The sequence below is a fragment of the Equus asinus genome, chromosome 20, assembly GCF_041296235.1.
Source record: "Equus asinus isolate D_3611 breed Donkey chromosome 20, EquAss-T2T_v2, whole genome shotgun sequence".
In the NCBI taxonomy this organism is placed as follows: Eukaryota; Metazoa; Chordata; class Mammalia; order Perissodactyla; family Equidae; genus Equus; species Equus asinus.
In genome coordinates, this window is record NC_091809.1 from 70,458,264 (window position 1) to 70,475,677 (window position 17,414).

Below are 17,414 nucleotides of genomic sequence, written 5' to 3' on the forward strand. Positions count from 1 at the left end.
TGAGATCAGGTATTAAGTCTAGGTTTGGACTCATGAGCTTTAGCACAAGTGATGCCATTTTGGGCCTGTGGTTTTCTTTTTAATAGTCCCCAAGGTTTTGATATTTTATCTTCATAATGTTCAATATACAGCACATGTTCATCCTAAAATTCTATTTTTTAAAAAATTTTCTCTAATATTCTCACATTATTTTTTCCTATCTTAAAATTTTGTTCAGGGGCTGGCCCCGTGGCCGAGTGGTTAAGTTCGCGCGCTCCGCTGCAGGCGGCCCAGTGTTTCGTTGGTTCCAATCCTGGGCGCGGACATGGCACTGCTCATCAAACCACGCTGAGGCAGCGTCCCACATACCACAACCAGAAGAACCCACAACGAAGAATATACAACTATGTACCGGGGGGCTTTGGGGAGAAAAAGGAAAAAATAAAATCTTTAAAAAAAAAAAAAAAAAAAAAATTTTGTTCAAATTATGCTTTACTTTTGTGATTTCACACAGAATTAATCTTAAAGGCTTAAGATTTGAAAAAAATAATGACTTTACAATATTTCTTTTCTGGATAAATAGAATTCTGCCAGGTGGGAGTGGAAATGTGGAACTTTTTGGGGAGTAATGACATTAAAATGAGAGAGAAAGAAGGTGCGTTCTGGAATAAGAGAGTCTCATTGAAGTATGATGTACAGATACTGAACAAACAAGAGATAAAACTGGAAAAAGCTGGGGTCACACAGCGGAGGACCTTCAGTGCTGAGGTGGGCATTTTCTAACTAATCAGTTGGTAGTAAAGGAGGCACCGGCATTTCTCAGCAGCACAGCTGCCACTCAGAATGTCAGAAATAATGAGCTATGGCAGCCCTGTAGAGGATGTGATAGAGTGGAGACGGAAAGCAGCAAAAACTTTCCAAAGATATTTCAGCAACCAAGTTGTCAACTAGTATTTCTTTTTCATTCTATCTATTGTATGCATAACTTATATATGTAGAACATACTTGTTTTTGTCCAAGTCTTGGAGTCTCTCACTGAACTCAGAAGCAATTTCTGTAAAATTCTCCACTGCAGAAAAAAGTGAATCTGAAATAGAAATGATGTAATGGCATCATTCTATAGTTTAAGCAAAGGGAACAATATAAGCAGATGATCTCTTTTGTATTTTACACGGTATATATATTTTGTATATTACAAGATCAGCATCAACGAAATGGAAAATGCATCTACAGAGGTAAGCAAAATATTTGATCATATGGAATAGCAATAAATAATAAATGGACCTAAGGTAGGTCATTACATTTTAGAGATCAATAGAAACACACAGATAATTAATTTTGAAAGAAGTGCAGCATACCAAAAGACACACTGTATGTTTTCATTTCTTGTGGATGCTTCATTGAAATATTGTAGATTTTGTCAGCATACTTTCTTAAAACTACAGCATAATCTCGACAGTCAAAAGGGAGCACTATGGAATTGGCTAGTTCTAATACCATCCCTCCTCGAACCTGGGCCACAGCAAGGTGATACTTAAAAGTGGGATCATAAAACTTTTCCACCAATTCATATGTTTCATAGACACTGTGATACAGCGGATAGCTGCTGAATGTGTTTGTTGCCTAGAAAAGAAATAAAATATATCTCTTATAACATAGCTTATAATAAAATGCATAGTATGGTATTTACTGTTAATATTAGTAAGACTGTTTTCGTCAGTAGTGAATACAGGGAAGTATTTAAGTACCTCAATAAACCACTTACTAAAGGGTTAATACTATAATATTAAAACCCACCAAGATTTTTACTAATTAAAAAATATGAGTATATAACCTAAATGATATCACAAAAATTATCTTGGAAAGACTTAAGAGTCTTGCCTTTAAGAATACAGAAGATGTGGAAATGTTTCTGAAACAGAGGCAAGATAAGGTTGCATTTGAGTAAAAACAATATAAGACAGAAAATTGTTAGAGGCAAATAAATAAACATTATACAATGTTACATAGGGCGATGCTGCAAATCGTTTAACGACTGAAATTCCATGAATGAATAATTTTCTGACATGCAGTGTGCTCAAGAGTGAAGAGTCTGAGCAGAGAGGGGCTCAGTAGTGATCCAAAATCTCACAAAGGAAAGAGAAGGAATGCTCAGATATAAGAAACCAAGAATAAACCCAAAAACGCATGAATGAAGGACTTTTCAAACTTATAAATTGCTGATTTACGCCTTTTGCCCATTCTTTTAGCTGCTTATTTTTTTTATTGATATAAAAGAACACTTTACATAGTGGTATGTTGAAGAGACTGGGCCTCTGGAATTAGCTGCCAGAGTTTGAATCCAGGCTTCCAGATTTATCACAAAATAACTTTAGGTGGTTATTAACCCAAAGGTTATTAACTTTTCTTTGCTGTAGTTTTCTCATAAGTAAAATGTAGATAATATTAACATCTACCCTCATCACCACCCCCATCTGATCCTGCCTAACTTCCTGCCCCAATGGTAGGAGATTGAAGATTTCCTGTCTGGGGAGAATAATTAGTCCAAGAGAAAAGACCTACAGATTCTTAATGTTGGTTGCCTCCCAATGAAGCAACTAGAACAGGCATTCTTGATCACTATCCCATGAAGCTTCCCATATAACATGTGCCACCCATGCATACAGGGCTTCAGTCAACTTTTTATGGTCTCATTCCTAAATAGAACAGATTGCCAAAGATGACCAGGCATCGCAAGAAAGGCTTTAACTTGAAACACACAGACAAAGCACACAAACTAAAACAAAATCAACCCAGGGTAAGGAGGTACTGCAGGGAAATGGAGGAAAACTTAAAAAAGATTTCAATTAATGAAAAAAGAATGACAGAGCTGAGAAAAAACATTCCAGAAAGTAGAAAAAGACATAGATTAAAACAAAAGAGAAACACATCAGAAAATAAGCCCCAGATGCTAAACAAACTAGTAATAGTTCAAAAAGGAGGAACGAGGGAAGAAATCAAGAAAAAATATTTCTTCCAACTGCATAATACAGGTTTCCAGAACAAAGGGCCTACTTTGTGGCCAGTCATGTATGAAAAAATGGCTAAGGCTCAAGTGTACACCAGGGACAACATGGTCATAAAGAGAAGATACTAAAATCTTTCTTTAAAAAAAAAGAGACAAGGGATCAGGAATTAAATTTCTCAACAGCAATACTGAAAGCTGAAAGATAACAAAGTAATGAGTTCAAAATTCTGAAGGTACAAGATTTTCAACCACAATTTTGTGCCTCACCAAACTATCAGAGCATTGTGTGTAGTGCAAATGACATTTTCAGACATGCAAAGTCTTTAGCTTTCCTTCATTCTTCTCAAGAAGTTCCTGAAGGATGCAGCCCCAAAAAAGTAGAGAGTAAACAAGAAAAAGGAAGACACAAAATTCAGAAAACAGAAGATCCCAAACAGGAGAGAAATGAAGCTTGGCTCAGATTTCTCAGTGAAGGCAAACTTCACAGGCAAGAGCTGTGCCACAGGCAGAGAGAACAACCAGAGAATCCAGACACCCCATAAAGGGGAAAATGAAATCTGCCAGATCACCTGATGTGTTTGAGTATACTAAGAGTTTGGGGTGAATTAGTTACATATACACGGAGGAAAACAAAAGGTGTTCTAATCAACAAGCGTAGAACAACCACATACTGAGAAAATGCCATGAGGGAAGGTATTTGAGAGTTGGGAGAAGCTATTTAACAGAACCGAATGCCTCTTCCCTGGTAAGAAGTAGATGGATACGACATAAAAATGAAAAACAAAGAAATAGCAGCATAAGCATATTATTTATAAACAGGCAGACAGATATCAGAAGAAACCAATTACAAGTTGAAAGAATTTTAATCTGCTGAACAGAATCAGGGGTGGGACAAGCATAGAAGTGGGAAAAGGGACCACTGTTTTTCACTATAAACAGAACCACATGAATTTTATGAACCATGTACCTATGTTACTTTGATAAAAATAAAAACCATAAAATTGTCATTATCACCATCAGCAACAACAAGAGGAAAAGAATCACGACCTGTGTAGGTGTCCATTGTTTGTTGTGTCATCTGTTATTATAACTTTCATATCTAACGACTGGAGATATAATGAGAGAAAAATCCAAACATTTGCAGGTCTTGATATTGATTAATTTTGAATGACAATGGGTAGAGAGGAGTCAAGACAATTCTTACATTTCTAGTTTAAGTAACTGGGTGAATGCAATGTCACCAAATGGAACAGAAAATAAGTTTAAGGGAATACACGGAAATTCAAGTTATCAGGCTCAGGACTCCAGATGCAGGAACCCTCCCATGTCGTAGCAGCACCACCTCACCCCTTGAGACTTCTCCCTTCTGTTTCAAATTCCTGCATTCCTCTACTGCTGAAGCCACATTTTTTTATTCAAAATTATTTGTTCAGCTAAAATATATTTATAAATAATCTTGACGAACTTACTGATAGACTTACCCAATTTTTGGTATACCGTGCTCTGCCTGAAGCAATTCCAAGCCTTTGGAAGAACACCTCAAAATCATTACCGGATCCCAATTTGCTAATCCTTTTAGGGATAAAATAGAGGATTATTTGAGTAATTTCTTCACTGAGTACAGATTAAAGATAAACTAAACTCCATTCTTACTACTATAAATATTTAATTTTTAGATGTATCATCTTAGACAAGCAGCAAAAAAAAATTGAAGGAATATCAATTCTGATCACAAAATATCTACTTCCTTAAGATTATTTTGGGTAGAGGTGACCATTGTTCTTTGGGTTCCTGGACCCAAATGCAACATTCTGGGGTGGGGTGGGGTGGGTTGGGAGGTATTTCCCCACAATAACAACAAGCAGTTCTCTGGAACACCAGTTGCATGTCCTACAGTTCAACTCAATTCTGACACTATTTACCTGGAGACAGTGTCAAATTTGACAGGTCAAGGGTCCAATCCTACAAGACTGCCACCCTTACCACCAGAAGCCAATCACAAGAGTGTCATCTGTGCTTCTGACCAACTGGTTATAAAGCAGAGGTTTTCACAACCCCCTCCTTGGGTTTGATTAACCTGCTGGAGCAGTTCACAGAACTCAGAGGGATATTTTCCTTACTAGGCCACTGGTTCATTATACAAGGATATAACTAAGGAACAGCCCGATGGAAGAGATGCACAGGGCAAGGTATGGGGAAAGGGAACAGAGCTTCCATGCTCACTCCAGGCGTGCCAGCTGCTCTCCCTGCCTCTCCATGTGTTCGCCAACCTGGAAGCTCTCTGAACCCTGTCCTTTTGGGTTTTTATGGAGGTGTCATTACAGAGTTTTGATCAATTAAATCAGTGGCCATTGGCAACTGATTCAACCCTCAGGCCTTCTCCCCTCCCTGGAGGTTCAGGGTGGGACTGAAAGTTCCACCCCTCTAATCACCTGGTTGGTTGTCCTGGCAACCAGCTCCCATCCTTAGGTGCATCCAAAAGTCACCTCATTCACAAAGCAAGAAACACCTTTACTGTTCTCCTCACTCTGGAAAATTCCAAGAATTTTAGAGGCTCCATGCCAGAAATGGGGATGGAGATGAAATATATATTTCTTATTATAAATCACAATATCACAATTATATGTGACCTTTTTTAAAAGATTCATGAAGCTGGAAAATATTTTCCTTTCATTAACTTACTTTCTCATCTATATTTGTTGTACACAAGAAAGTTAAAAGAAGCAAAACTTTTTCACATAATTCAGAGGCAAATCTTATCCTTAAAAATTTAAATTATTCATACTGTTGACACCTATAATCTCAGATTACCGAGATATTTATTTCTCTTCCCTAGCTTGCGAAGGTAAAACCAATACTGAAATGATGTCTATATTTTTCTTAAGTAAGCAAAATATTTGTTAACTGTATGATGTTCAGAAAAAAAGAAAATTTATATAGTGACTAGGGTCAGAAATGTGAGGGGGAATTACTTTCCACCATTATAACCTTTGACTTATGTACCATGTGCATTTATTTCCTATTCAAAAGAGAACTTTTTTTTCATGAGGAAGATTCACCCTGAGCTAACATTTGTTACTAATCCTCCTCTTGTTTTTTTTTTTTTTTTTGCTTGAGGAAGATTAGCCCTCAGCTAACATCCATGCCAATATTCCTCCACTTTGTAGGTGCAACACCTCCACAGGATGGCAGGTGAGTGGAGCAGATCCGCACCCAGGATCTGAACCCATGAACGTGGGCCGCCAAAGCAGAGCACGGAGAACTTTAACCACTCAGCCACAGGGCTGGCCCCAAAAGAGAACCATTTTTTGATGGCCTACACATTTAACTTCAAAGCATATAGTAATACATTGCCTTTCCTTTATCAGATGTTAGAGAGTTTTGAGAAATTAAATGCTTATTATTAATGATTGAAAGAAAATACCCTTTTATTTTCAACACAATCCCATACTGAATTCAGCAGAAAGTTTCATTTGTCCATTTACCTGGGCACGCTGCTGAGCTCCGGTGAAGGACTTTTCTCATTCCAGCTCTCATAAAGAGATTTGCCTTCAAAGCCGTCATCAGGGCTTTGGAGCTACACAAGTTAAAAAAAAACGAGAGAGAGAGAGAGAATACTTATAAATCAGATATCTTTAAATGAAAATGTCCATTAACCAGGAAATGAATAGCTAAACTATATTCAGCAAACCAAGGGATGCAACTCACACATTAGCAGTCAGTAAGAATTACAATAATGTTTCTGACAACACAGGAAAATGCTCATGTTATTATGTATAAGTGTAGCTATTATTAAAAATACATGGAGTGTAGAGAAAAGAAGGCTACACCAAATTACCACCAAGATGTCGTATTCAGATGAATGGGTCATATAATAAGATTTTTTTGGCCTTTTTTTCTAAATTGAGGGAAGCTACTGTCAAAAACATATATTTCTCCTCCTCTCATAAAAAACAAAATGAAGAGAAGCAAGCTGGTTAAGGGAAGATATTTCTTTTAATATTGCTTCTTGCCAGTAAGGTTGCCAAAGTCATTAAATAATACATAATAAAAAATGCATTAATATTTTACTTAATTAGTTGTGTATTTATTGTAATTGTGCTAAACACTGGGTTTTCAATATATTTTCTGGTTTTACAAATGAGAAAACTAAGAGAGTAAAATATGATCTATTATTGAATTCTAGACTCAGAGCATTAGATGTTATGCCAAAAACATTTAGCAAGGGGCTGGCCCTGTGGCACAGTGGTTGAGTTTGGCATGGTCCACTTCTGTGGCCTGGTTTCCTGATTTCACAGGTTTGGATCCCGGGCACAGACCTACACCACTCGTCAGCCATGCTGTGGTGGTGACCAACACACAAAATAGAGGAAAATTGGCACAGATGTTAGCTCAGGGCTAATCTTCCTCAAGCAAAAAAAAAGACATTTAGCAAACTAAACTTTAATTAATGTTCCAACTCATAGGTAACTGAACACTATTTGGTATACAACGTTTTCATTTTATATTTAATAAAAGACCTATGTTCTATTTTTCAATGAATTCAGTTCAAAAAAGTTCATAGAGTACCTACACTGTTTAAGGCTTTTTGTAGATGTCAGGGATACAAAGTTCAGTAAGCGGGAACTGTGACTACAAATGTGGAATTCAGTGGGGTAGGTGCTATAATAGGGGCATGTGCAAAGGTCCATGGGAACACAAATGAATCTGCATAAGTGCAAGGAGAGGGTCAGAAGTTATGTCGACACCTCAACTTGTACAATATGAATAAATAAAGCAACAAAATAATTTCAATCAAGCTATAAATCTACACCAAATTTTGATAAAAGGGACCACATCACTCATTTATTCTAACGAATGCAAATTTGGAATAACGTAGAAATATATTGCTGAATTCTCAGTTTCTCAATAAAATTTGAAAAGCTGCAAATCATTCTCCCCAAACAGAATAAAACAAAACCGAAAATTGTCAAGCATCACATAGTTTCAAACCTGACCTAGAGAGCAGTGTTATTGCAACTGTCCCATGATGCCACCAACACAGCTAGTAAGCAAATATAATCACCAAGCTTCCTTAGCATTTACCTTAAATTACATGAGTGGTGGGAACTCTCTGAAACACCCTGCATCAGATATTTAAATTATTATACATTTCATAGAAATTGATAACATTGCAGGCAAATGATGGAGCCCTTAAGTAGCGACATGGATAAATTTTTTTCAAATTAATTTTTTTTATTACTATTGGAGAAGTTAAGTTATAAAATTAAATTCAGGGCTGACCCGGTGGCACAATGGTTAAGTGCACACGTTCCACTTTGGCAGCCCAGGGTTCTCCAATTCGGATCCCGAGTGTGGACATGGCACTGCTTGGCACACCATGCTGTGGCAGGCATCCCACATATAAAGTAGAGGAAGATGGGCAGAGATGTTAGCTCAGGGCCAGTCTCCCTCAACAAAAAGAGGAGGATTGGCAGCAGATGTTAGCTCAGGGCTAATCTTCCTCAAAAAAAATAAAATAAAATAAAAAATAAATAAAATTAAATTCCATGCTTTTGAAACCAAAGCTTACTGATATTTAGGTTTTATTTAAAATATCTATATCTGAGGGAAATGGTTGTATTTTTCTTGGTAACTACATTTCAATTGGTAATCATATTAAATAGGCAAGTCTTTTTGTCCTTTCCAGTTCAAATCAGTTAATTAGCAGTAAACAACAAAAGTCTGGCACAGGAAAACTCCTTCATCAGGACTAACTTTAGGACAGTGGATTTCTGGGACAGAAGAACTAAATAGCTGCCTGTCAGTCCTATAAGAATTCAGGCACCACCTCTCTGACAGGTTCAGTATCTTGTGCTGCTGTCAGAATTAAGATGACTTTAGCTGTCAGCCCGGCCCAGTGGGGCTCAGTGGATTGGAGCCCAAGGCAGGAAGTCGGGAAGTGGGGGACATGGTCTCATCTAGCCTCTGCCCTAAATTGATTCACCCCCAGGAGTCAGCCCTGGTGTTTTTACACATCTTCTTTCTCAATTAGAAACTTTAACTCTTCCTGTATCCTGAAGTAGTTGATACCATTATATTAAAGACTATAAATCAGTTTTAAAATTAAGGAGTTAAGGGGCTGGTCCAGTGTCACAGAGGTTAAGTGTGCAAGTTCCGCTTTGACGGCCTGGGGTTCCCTGGTTTGGATTCGGGTGCAGACCTACGCACCACTTGTCAAGCCATGCTGTGGCAGGAGTCCCACATATAAAGTGGAGGAAGATGGACATGGACGTGAGCTCAGGGCCAGTCTTCCTCGGCAAAAAGAGGAGGATTGGCAGTAGTTAGCTCAGGGCTAATTTTCCTCAAAAACAAAAACAATTTTAAGGAGTTAAACCACAGGACGAAGTCCTTGTTCAGCTATTGTACAAGTTGTGTGACTTTGGCGGCTAACGTTTTCTGAGCTCAGTTTCCCGGTTCTCAAAATGGGGATGGTAGACACATTGCCACCCAAAGGCTGGGTCAGAGTGGTGTGCAAAATCAGTAATGTGTGTAAACAGTTCATCAGATATAATGTTTTTGCAGTGGACATTTGCTGTGTAAAAAGAGACGAGTTATAAAACAACACAGATGTTTAACATAACAATGGTACCTCAAGAAAGCATCATTTGTAGAACTTAGATTTTCTTAAATTATATTTAATTCTTTTTACCTCTTTTGTCAGGTTGTATACCAAGCTGTACAGCAGTGGGGTACAATCAACTCTCAGAGTGTAGTTTCCTGAAAGATAAGGAGAGGATAGATTGTTTATTTCATTTCTTTATTTGATGCTTTCATTCAAAGACCATTTCTAACTCCTTAGCCAGGATGATCCTTTTAAAACCTAAGTCTGATCAAAACTCTCCAACTCATCACTAAATAAAATCCGTCATCCTCACTGTGGCTTTCAGCGTCATACATGAAACAACCCTGGTTCATCTCTCCAAATCTTCACCTCCCACTTTGCTGAAGCAGACTCCTTCTCAGGTCTTTGCACGTTCTGTTCCCTCAGCCTGGAACAGTGTTCTGCATTATTTCCGCATGACTTATTCTCCCACTTCCCTTAGACCTCTGGACTCATGTCATGTTTTCTGGGTTTTTCCCTAACACCTAAAAGAGCACAGTCTCCCCCTCTACTCGGGCCAATCTCTTTTTCTCTCAACCTTGGTTTATTTCTCCCTTGTTACTTACTTATGTAACATGTTAAATATTTGGGTTTTTTATTGTCCATCCTTCTTCTAGACTATAAGTTCCATGCTAACAGGTGTTCTCTTTTATTTGCTGCCCTATCCTCTGGGCTTAGAACTGCTCAGGCATGTAGCATTCGCCCAAAAAACATTTGTTGTAAAAATGAATTTGTAAGCCAGGCACTCTCTGGCTAGTCCTGAATAGAGAGCAGAGATGGTGTCTGCATTCCTCAGGAACTCTCTGCTTGATGAGTTTGGGAGTCAAGTGAACCAGCCAGGACAGGGCCCTTGGGAAGCTGTGGGAGCAGAGGGAGGGGAGGCTAAATCAGGATGTGGGCCTGGGGAGGGGAGGTTAAAGCAACTTCATTAAGGAGTAGCTTGTAGAAATGCCCAGACATGTAAAAGTACATGATGCACTCAGAGAATGGCAAGCAGCTCTTATCCCAAAGCTTGAAATCCATGACTGGGAACAGCAAAAGTTAAGGCTTTAAAAATAAGTACACAGGCTGGCCCGGTGGCGTAGTGATTGGGTTTGCATGCTCTGCTTTGGCGGCTCAGCGTTCACGAGTTTGGATCCCAGGCACAGACCTGTGCACCACTCACCAAGCCACTCTGTGGTGGCATCCCACATACATAATAGAGGAGGATTGGCACAGATGTTAGCTCAGGGTCAATCCTCCTCACCAAAAAAATAAATAAATAAAAAAATAAGTACACACCGCAGCAGAAGTGTTCATGGAACTTGAAAAACTGATTCTAAAACTCATCTGGAAGAATAAATACGCACAAATAGCCAACGCAATTTTTAAAATGGAAGTGCTGGTAGGAGTGTAAATTAGAGGGGCAGGGGAGGTCATTTGGCAGCATCTATTACAATTTAAGGCACATATCCCCTGACCAAACAATGATTCTTGTAGCTTACTACTCCACCTTCACATTATAAAGAAAAAGGCATGGAAATAGAAAGGATATTTACTGTAACAAACTGAAGCAATCTGACCATCAGCTCGAGAACTGATATATAACTTGCTCTACTGAATACATTGTAGAAGTCTTAGTTTCAAGTGAAGTAGATCTAATGTGCTGCTGAATGAAAAAAGCAAGTTGCAGAACCATTTAGCTATAATATGATATCAAAAACCTGTATAACGCAGTGAGAGGCAATAGAACGTGGTGGTTAGAAGGAGAACGTGGGAACAGAGCAGCTTGATCTGACTCTCAGCTCAATCCTTTACCAGGCGTGTGACCTTGAGAAAGTTACGTTATCCCTCTGAATCTCAATTTCCATCTTTATACAACAGATATAATAAAAGTACTCACCTCACAGAGTCATTGTGAGTGTTAAATAAATTTTTACATGTAAAGCACTTAAGACAGCACCTGCTACACTGTTGGTACTTTATTTGTAAATTTTGCATTTTAACATGAGAAAGCCAAGAGATCGTTGATGGAATTACTTGAGAAATGAACATTTAATAAAATTTTAAGTATAAAACAGATTGAGATAAGTGGTGTCCCAATGATAGAGTAACGTGTGTGTCATTTGCTGTTGATTCTGAAATGATGGGGAGACAAGGCAGCATTTTAAGGCGGGGGATGACATGATCAGCAAAATCCAATGATTTAAAAACATACATTAAAAATCAAATCTTAAAAAAAAACTAGCAATAAAGAGAACATTATTCTGGTTTCAAAGAATGTCTGGAGTATTTATTGTGTGTGGCAAAGGTCTTTCATTTAACGTGTTTTTAAATAAGGGTGATAATAACCCAAGCTAACATTTTCAAACATTTACTCCGTGCCAGGCAGAGGTCTGGGATGGTTGCAAATATGAACCTCTTTTGCCCTTACGAGAACCTCTGAGATATGAGTTCCTAGTAACTCTACTTAGAGGTGAGAAAATTGAGACATAGAAACTAAGTAACAACCTGAGGTCACAACTAGGAAGTGGCAGTGCTGGGAATCAGGAGGCCAGGCCCTTAGCCATGAATCTGAGAGACGGAGTCAAGGATTGAAATGTACTGTGGGACTAACTTAGGGGACAACGTAGGTCAGACACGTGCACAAAAGAAAATGTAAATGCCACCGCGTCTCCATTAAAATGAAATGTGTCGATTACTGTTGATGTGGCAAATTTACTAATACACTAAAGAAAAGATTCTAGAAGCCTACCCTTCACTCATTTATTCATTGATTTGTTGCATGCATGCAGCAAATATTTATTTAATGAGGCATTAGGAATTAAGGAGTTATCAAGCAAGATCCTGTCTGTTCCTTGCTGAAGAATATCATCTGGTACGAGGCAGTTTGTAAAACAAATAACTTAATAACGGCAAACATGAGTGCTACAAAGATATGGCTTCCCTGAAAAAAGTCCCATTTCAGGGGAGACTGTAAGTATAGGAAGGGAACAGACAGCGTGTGGCACAGCAATCTGAGCGCAGAGAACAGCAGTTGCAATGGCTGGGAAGTTGCATATGGTCAAGAATAGAATAGTGGGTCTGGAGTATAGTGGCAATGGACTGTTTGATCTTGGAAATAGACCTGGGAATGTCCTTTAGTTCGAATCTCTGCTTATTGAAAGCAAATCCATTCTTAAAGACCTGTCTCAAATGTCTATCGCACTTCTCAAGGCTTTCCTGAAGTTGCTGTCATTCTCTCCTCTGAACTCCCAGACCATCCGATTACACCCTTACAGTCCCTGCATATATCAGAATCCTAAACAGATATATTTTATCATCTATACTGAGCCATGAAGTCTCGAGTACCAGCCTGTTCTTTACTAACTGCTGATTCCTTTGAAATACTGGAAAGTACACTGCAGAGAGAGGTGCTCAGTACATAGTTGCTGAATTGAATAACAAAATTTAAGAAGAAAAATACTCAGTGAAAGATGAAATCTTGGACATCAGCATTTTTTCAAAATTTGTATGCATGATATTATGATGAAACTGGGTTAAATTTAAATAATGCTTGTTTTGCTACCCTATTCTAAAATCATACAAATCCTTAGTTCTATAATTTACTTATTCATTTAACAAATATTTACTAAATTCCTACCATAGACAAGGTAATCTGTCAGATGAAACAAGTCAAGGAGCGCTGCTCTCCCAAATTAGCACTCTAGGGCTCACAGCTGCCGTGAGTCAGGGCAGCACCGACAAACCAGCAGCAGAGTCCCTAACCACATGGGAATGGATCTGCCTTCCTTGTCAGTACGTGATGTATTAACTGCTGCTGCTCCCCCAGCACATCTTTTCCTTTGAGACCAATGATAGTCACCTTCTATAGAAGAATCAGCATTAATATAGGCCACGCCACGCTCTTGAAGGAGTCTGGAATTCTCCTATTTAAAAAAGAAAGGAAACCATAAACAGAGAGCCATAACTTCCCCCTAAAAAAAATGCACATCTACACTTACTGTATGCCGATTTCTGAATTAAGCCGGCCTAAGTCCACCACAAATTTGATATATAAGATTCTCAAAAAAGAGTTTGTTTAAAAGAATTGCAACGAGGATTTTTGGTAAGAAATAACAAGCAAAACATTTTTAAGACTAAAATTCAAGATGAAACTGTCCACATTCTTAATATGGTAAACGGAAAAGGAGTTGATTTCTTAAACATACTATAGTTTATCTTTCAAGAAAGTCTCTTAGCAAATGTGAATGATCTGAGACCCTTTTGGTGGAAGTCTTCCAGGGAACATCTCATTATTTAAGGAGCAAACCTTGCCTGATTCACAGGGAATGAGCTATTTCAAATTTATGGATTAAAAATATGTGAAGTCAAGTCATGTCTCTATGCCCTTAAACATGAAGTTGTTTTCCTGTGTTATGCCACCACCTACTGGTCAAGATTGATCATTGCACAATTTTAAAACAGAATAGCCAAGTTGTTTTGAGACATCAAGTGGATTCTGAGTCTCCAAAACATGCAATTTTCTAAGAATCCTGACTGTAAGAAAGAAAAAGGAAAAAAACATGCAACTTTCTGTGACAAAAATAATTTGAGAGAAACCACACTCTCAAAATATTTAGGCTCTGACACTAACATAAATCTTTCTCGTCTATAGGAGCACTACTATTTTTTTTTCAAAGAAAAGTGAAGTTTCCAGGGCTTCTCATAGTTCTTGAAGTATATAAAAGGAGCCAAATAAATATGTACAGCATGACTGGAAGTTAAAGGAGTAAATGTTAACTTTGCATATATTTACTTCACAGCTAATGCTCCTATTCCACAAAGCCAACAATAAATACATGCAGGTAAAGTTACTCTCCAAGGAGTCTATGAAATATTCTGTGGTGGGACTTTCTACCTCACTTTCACGTGATTTAGTTGAGAGTAGGGCATTATGATATAAGGAAGATACACGTGAAAAGTATAGCTCACTGTACACGTTCAAGGGGGTATTGCAATGTGGGTAGCTTTGGGACCTAATTTCAAAAGGGGAACAGGAACACGATACTTATTTTGATGTTTGGTTTCTAGTGAATTTACTTATTTACTACTATCACCTCCCAGAAAGTGAAGATAAGTTATTTTGATAATTGATATGAAGTGGCTTTTAAAGTTCAAACAAAATAGTTCTTTAGTGACAAAGATTTTTATTGTTGATTTTTGAACAAGAAGACGTTGTTTCAGATTTTCTGGAAAACAATCTGAATATTTTGTCACTGGATTCATTTGTTATTTTTACAATTAAGTCCTAATTGCTTTATTATTATGAAAATCCATATTGTAGCAACTTATTAACTAACCTCTGCCCACTCAGTAGAACCAAGAAGACCAAACTCTTCCGCATCCCAGCTTGCAAACAGAATTGTCCTCCTAGGCCTCCACCCTAAAACAAATGTGCGTACAGATAAACGCTGGGAAAACGCGTAACACATCCAAGACATGGCCAAGCCCAACAGAAAAATAAAACAAAAATGTCATTGACTGTTCAGGAAGGGTGAATTGTGGTGAGAATCTTTAGTTACATCATTCCCTTTTGCAAGATTTTAAAACTGATTTGTCAATACAAAATAGCACATTTGTGTTGTAAAAAGGAAAAATGTAGACAAAGTAAGAATTCCGTGAGACCGTAAAATATTCTAATAGGTTTATAATGATTGGACATGTGCAGGAAGCCGGCTATGCTCTGCAGCTGCCAAGAGTGAAAGAAACAAGTGCTGGATGCGGTCTGTGTTCTGAGAGCAGACACAACTGAGAGAACAGCCTTTACAACACTTCCGTGTTGTTGGGGCATCACACGAACGATTGTCCAGTGTCAGCTGCTTGTGTGATTTCACTCCATTCTCTGCCGGCATTAGTCAACAGAAGCTCAGTTAGCAAGAGCAATGTCTGTCGCTGCTGAAAACCACATAATTCAATAGGGAGGTGATATGGCTTGGCGTTATAAACACGGACCCTGGAGTTAAAGAAAGATCTTATTTCAAATCAGGGTTCTTTCACTTACTAGCAGCATGACTGAGAGAAAGTTATTGAGACTAACTAAGCTTCCTTTTCTTCATCTGTACACCAGGAATCCCAGAGGTGATGAAGATACCAACTCGATTGTTGGGAGGATTAAATGGAATAATATTTACAAATACAGCACTTAAAATGTGCTCCAAAAATTGTAAGGAGCCATTATTTTAGTAGGTATTTCATTTGTGCTTATCAAGAATGTGCATGCCTACAGCTGAGTCCAGCGTTCTATTTTTGTCAGATTTCCTATTGTCATTCCTCATCATTGCATTCTTTCGGCATATTCTATCATTGTTTCTGTGATCTTTGTATTTCCCACAGGGAATCTTCTTGCAAAATCATGAAATTTTTTGCAATAATCTTAAGCACTACCTAATTCATGAGCTATGTAAATTCAGGTCTCCATAGTTCTGTTTTCTTAAAATATAAGACAGCTGTGTGGAAAAAAGAATACCACCTTTACCTTTTATTTTAAAGAGAGACGTCACAGTTTTGTGGCCTGGTAGCCAGAAATTTGATTTTTAAGCTGTGGTTCTCTGACTCTGCTACACACTAGCTATATAATCTTGGGTGAATTATTTGATTCTAGAAACCTTGGATAACTTATTTGTAAAATGAGAACAGAAAGAACTAGGTAAGCTTCTCCCTGGTTGCTATGAGTTTAAAATAGAGAACACAAGTGAAAATATCGTTTCGATGAGAAAATGAGTACCATGAAAACTTAACATATTTTTACCATCATTTTTATTGTTGCTAAAAAAATGTGGGTCACATTTACAGCCCCCAGACACCTTGCTTGCAGGGTCAGTTAACAGAAAGGAACTTTTGCTCTCAATGTGTAAGGATTATTTTAAAAAGCAACCATTTGAACTAAATTTTGTCTTGGTTTTCATATGAAGATTCTAAAATGACAAGCAATGGTGCTAAGAGTACAAACCTAAATTCTGCGAGGGCAAACCAAGACTCGGGGTGTGAGAACGCAGACATCAAACTTTTGATAGAATCCTACCAGGAAGCAAGACCAGCATTGTCCTGAGTAAGCTTCGATCTCCTCACTTACTCAGGACACGTGACCTGAGGAGCGAGGCTGGAAGAGCCTAAGGAACCTCTGCTCGTAGTTTGGCCAGGATGCTTTGGTTTCTGACCTAATTTTGGTGTGTCCTCTCCGGTGAAGAAACCCATCTCCATCTTCTCAGTTGCCAAGAAAAATCACTAACAGTATAATTCCTTTATTTCAGATTATAATTTTCTATATAAATATCAATAATTAAACATTATTACATAAATAAATGCAAAAATAAACAACACAATTGACTTATCAAAATAAGTAACATAGCTACTATTTACTGAAAGCCACTCTGTGTTAAGTACCCCCGAGTACTCTTTGCTACTAAGATGATAAGGTTTGCATGAATCCTCTCAGTGGACTTTTCACACAAACCCATGAGAAGGTGGTACTTCACAGAGGACTATACTGGGACTCAGAGAAGTCGGTCTTTTTTACATTTTGGTGATATTACCTTCTTTTTTCAGTGTTCCAAAACTCCTCACAATTTCATGAACAACAGCTGCTCCACTCTGAGGGTCAATGCCACCAAACACCCATGCGTCACGGTGACCTCCAAGAATGACATATCTGTCTAAAAAGCATCATTGCAAAATTATTTGTCATTTCAGGTCAATAACAGGGTAAGTTGCAAATGACTTGATAGCATCTAAACACAGAGCTCTCATCACTCAAAGAAAGATAGC

The 17,414-nt window shown here is 38.0% G+C and overlaps 1 protein-coding gene across 2 annotated transcripts in view; it reads right to left on the reverse strand.

Moving 5' to 3' along the window:
- Nucleotides 1–17,414, reverse strand: part of FOLH1 (folate hydrolase 1) — a 52,628-nt gene that overhangs the window by 5,908 nt on the left and 29,306 nt on the right. For both annotated transcript variants that reach the window (XM_014827956.3, XM_070490465.1), the window contains exons 10-17: nucleotides 17,183–17,302; nucleotides 14,951–15,033; nucleotides 13,474–13,537; nucleotides 9,678–9,745; nucleotides 6,472–6,563; nucleotides 4,468–4,558; nucleotides 1,338–1,602; nucleotides 985–1,066 (exon numbers count right to left, since the gene is read on the reverse strand). In XM_014827956.3, coding sequence (XP_014683442.3) covers nucleotides 985–1,066; nucleotides 1,338–1,602; nucleotides 4,468–4,558; nucleotides 6,472–6,563; nucleotides 9,678–9,745; nucleotides 13,474–13,537; nucleotides 14,951–15,033; nucleotides 17,183–17,302 — 865 coding nt within the window. The remainder of the gene's footprint in view (nucleotides 1–984; nucleotides 1,067–1,337; nucleotides 1,603–4,467; nucleotides 4,559–6,471; nucleotides 6,564–9,677; nucleotides 9,746–13,473; nucleotides 13,538–14,950; nucleotides 15,034–17,182; nucleotides 17,303–17,414) is intronic.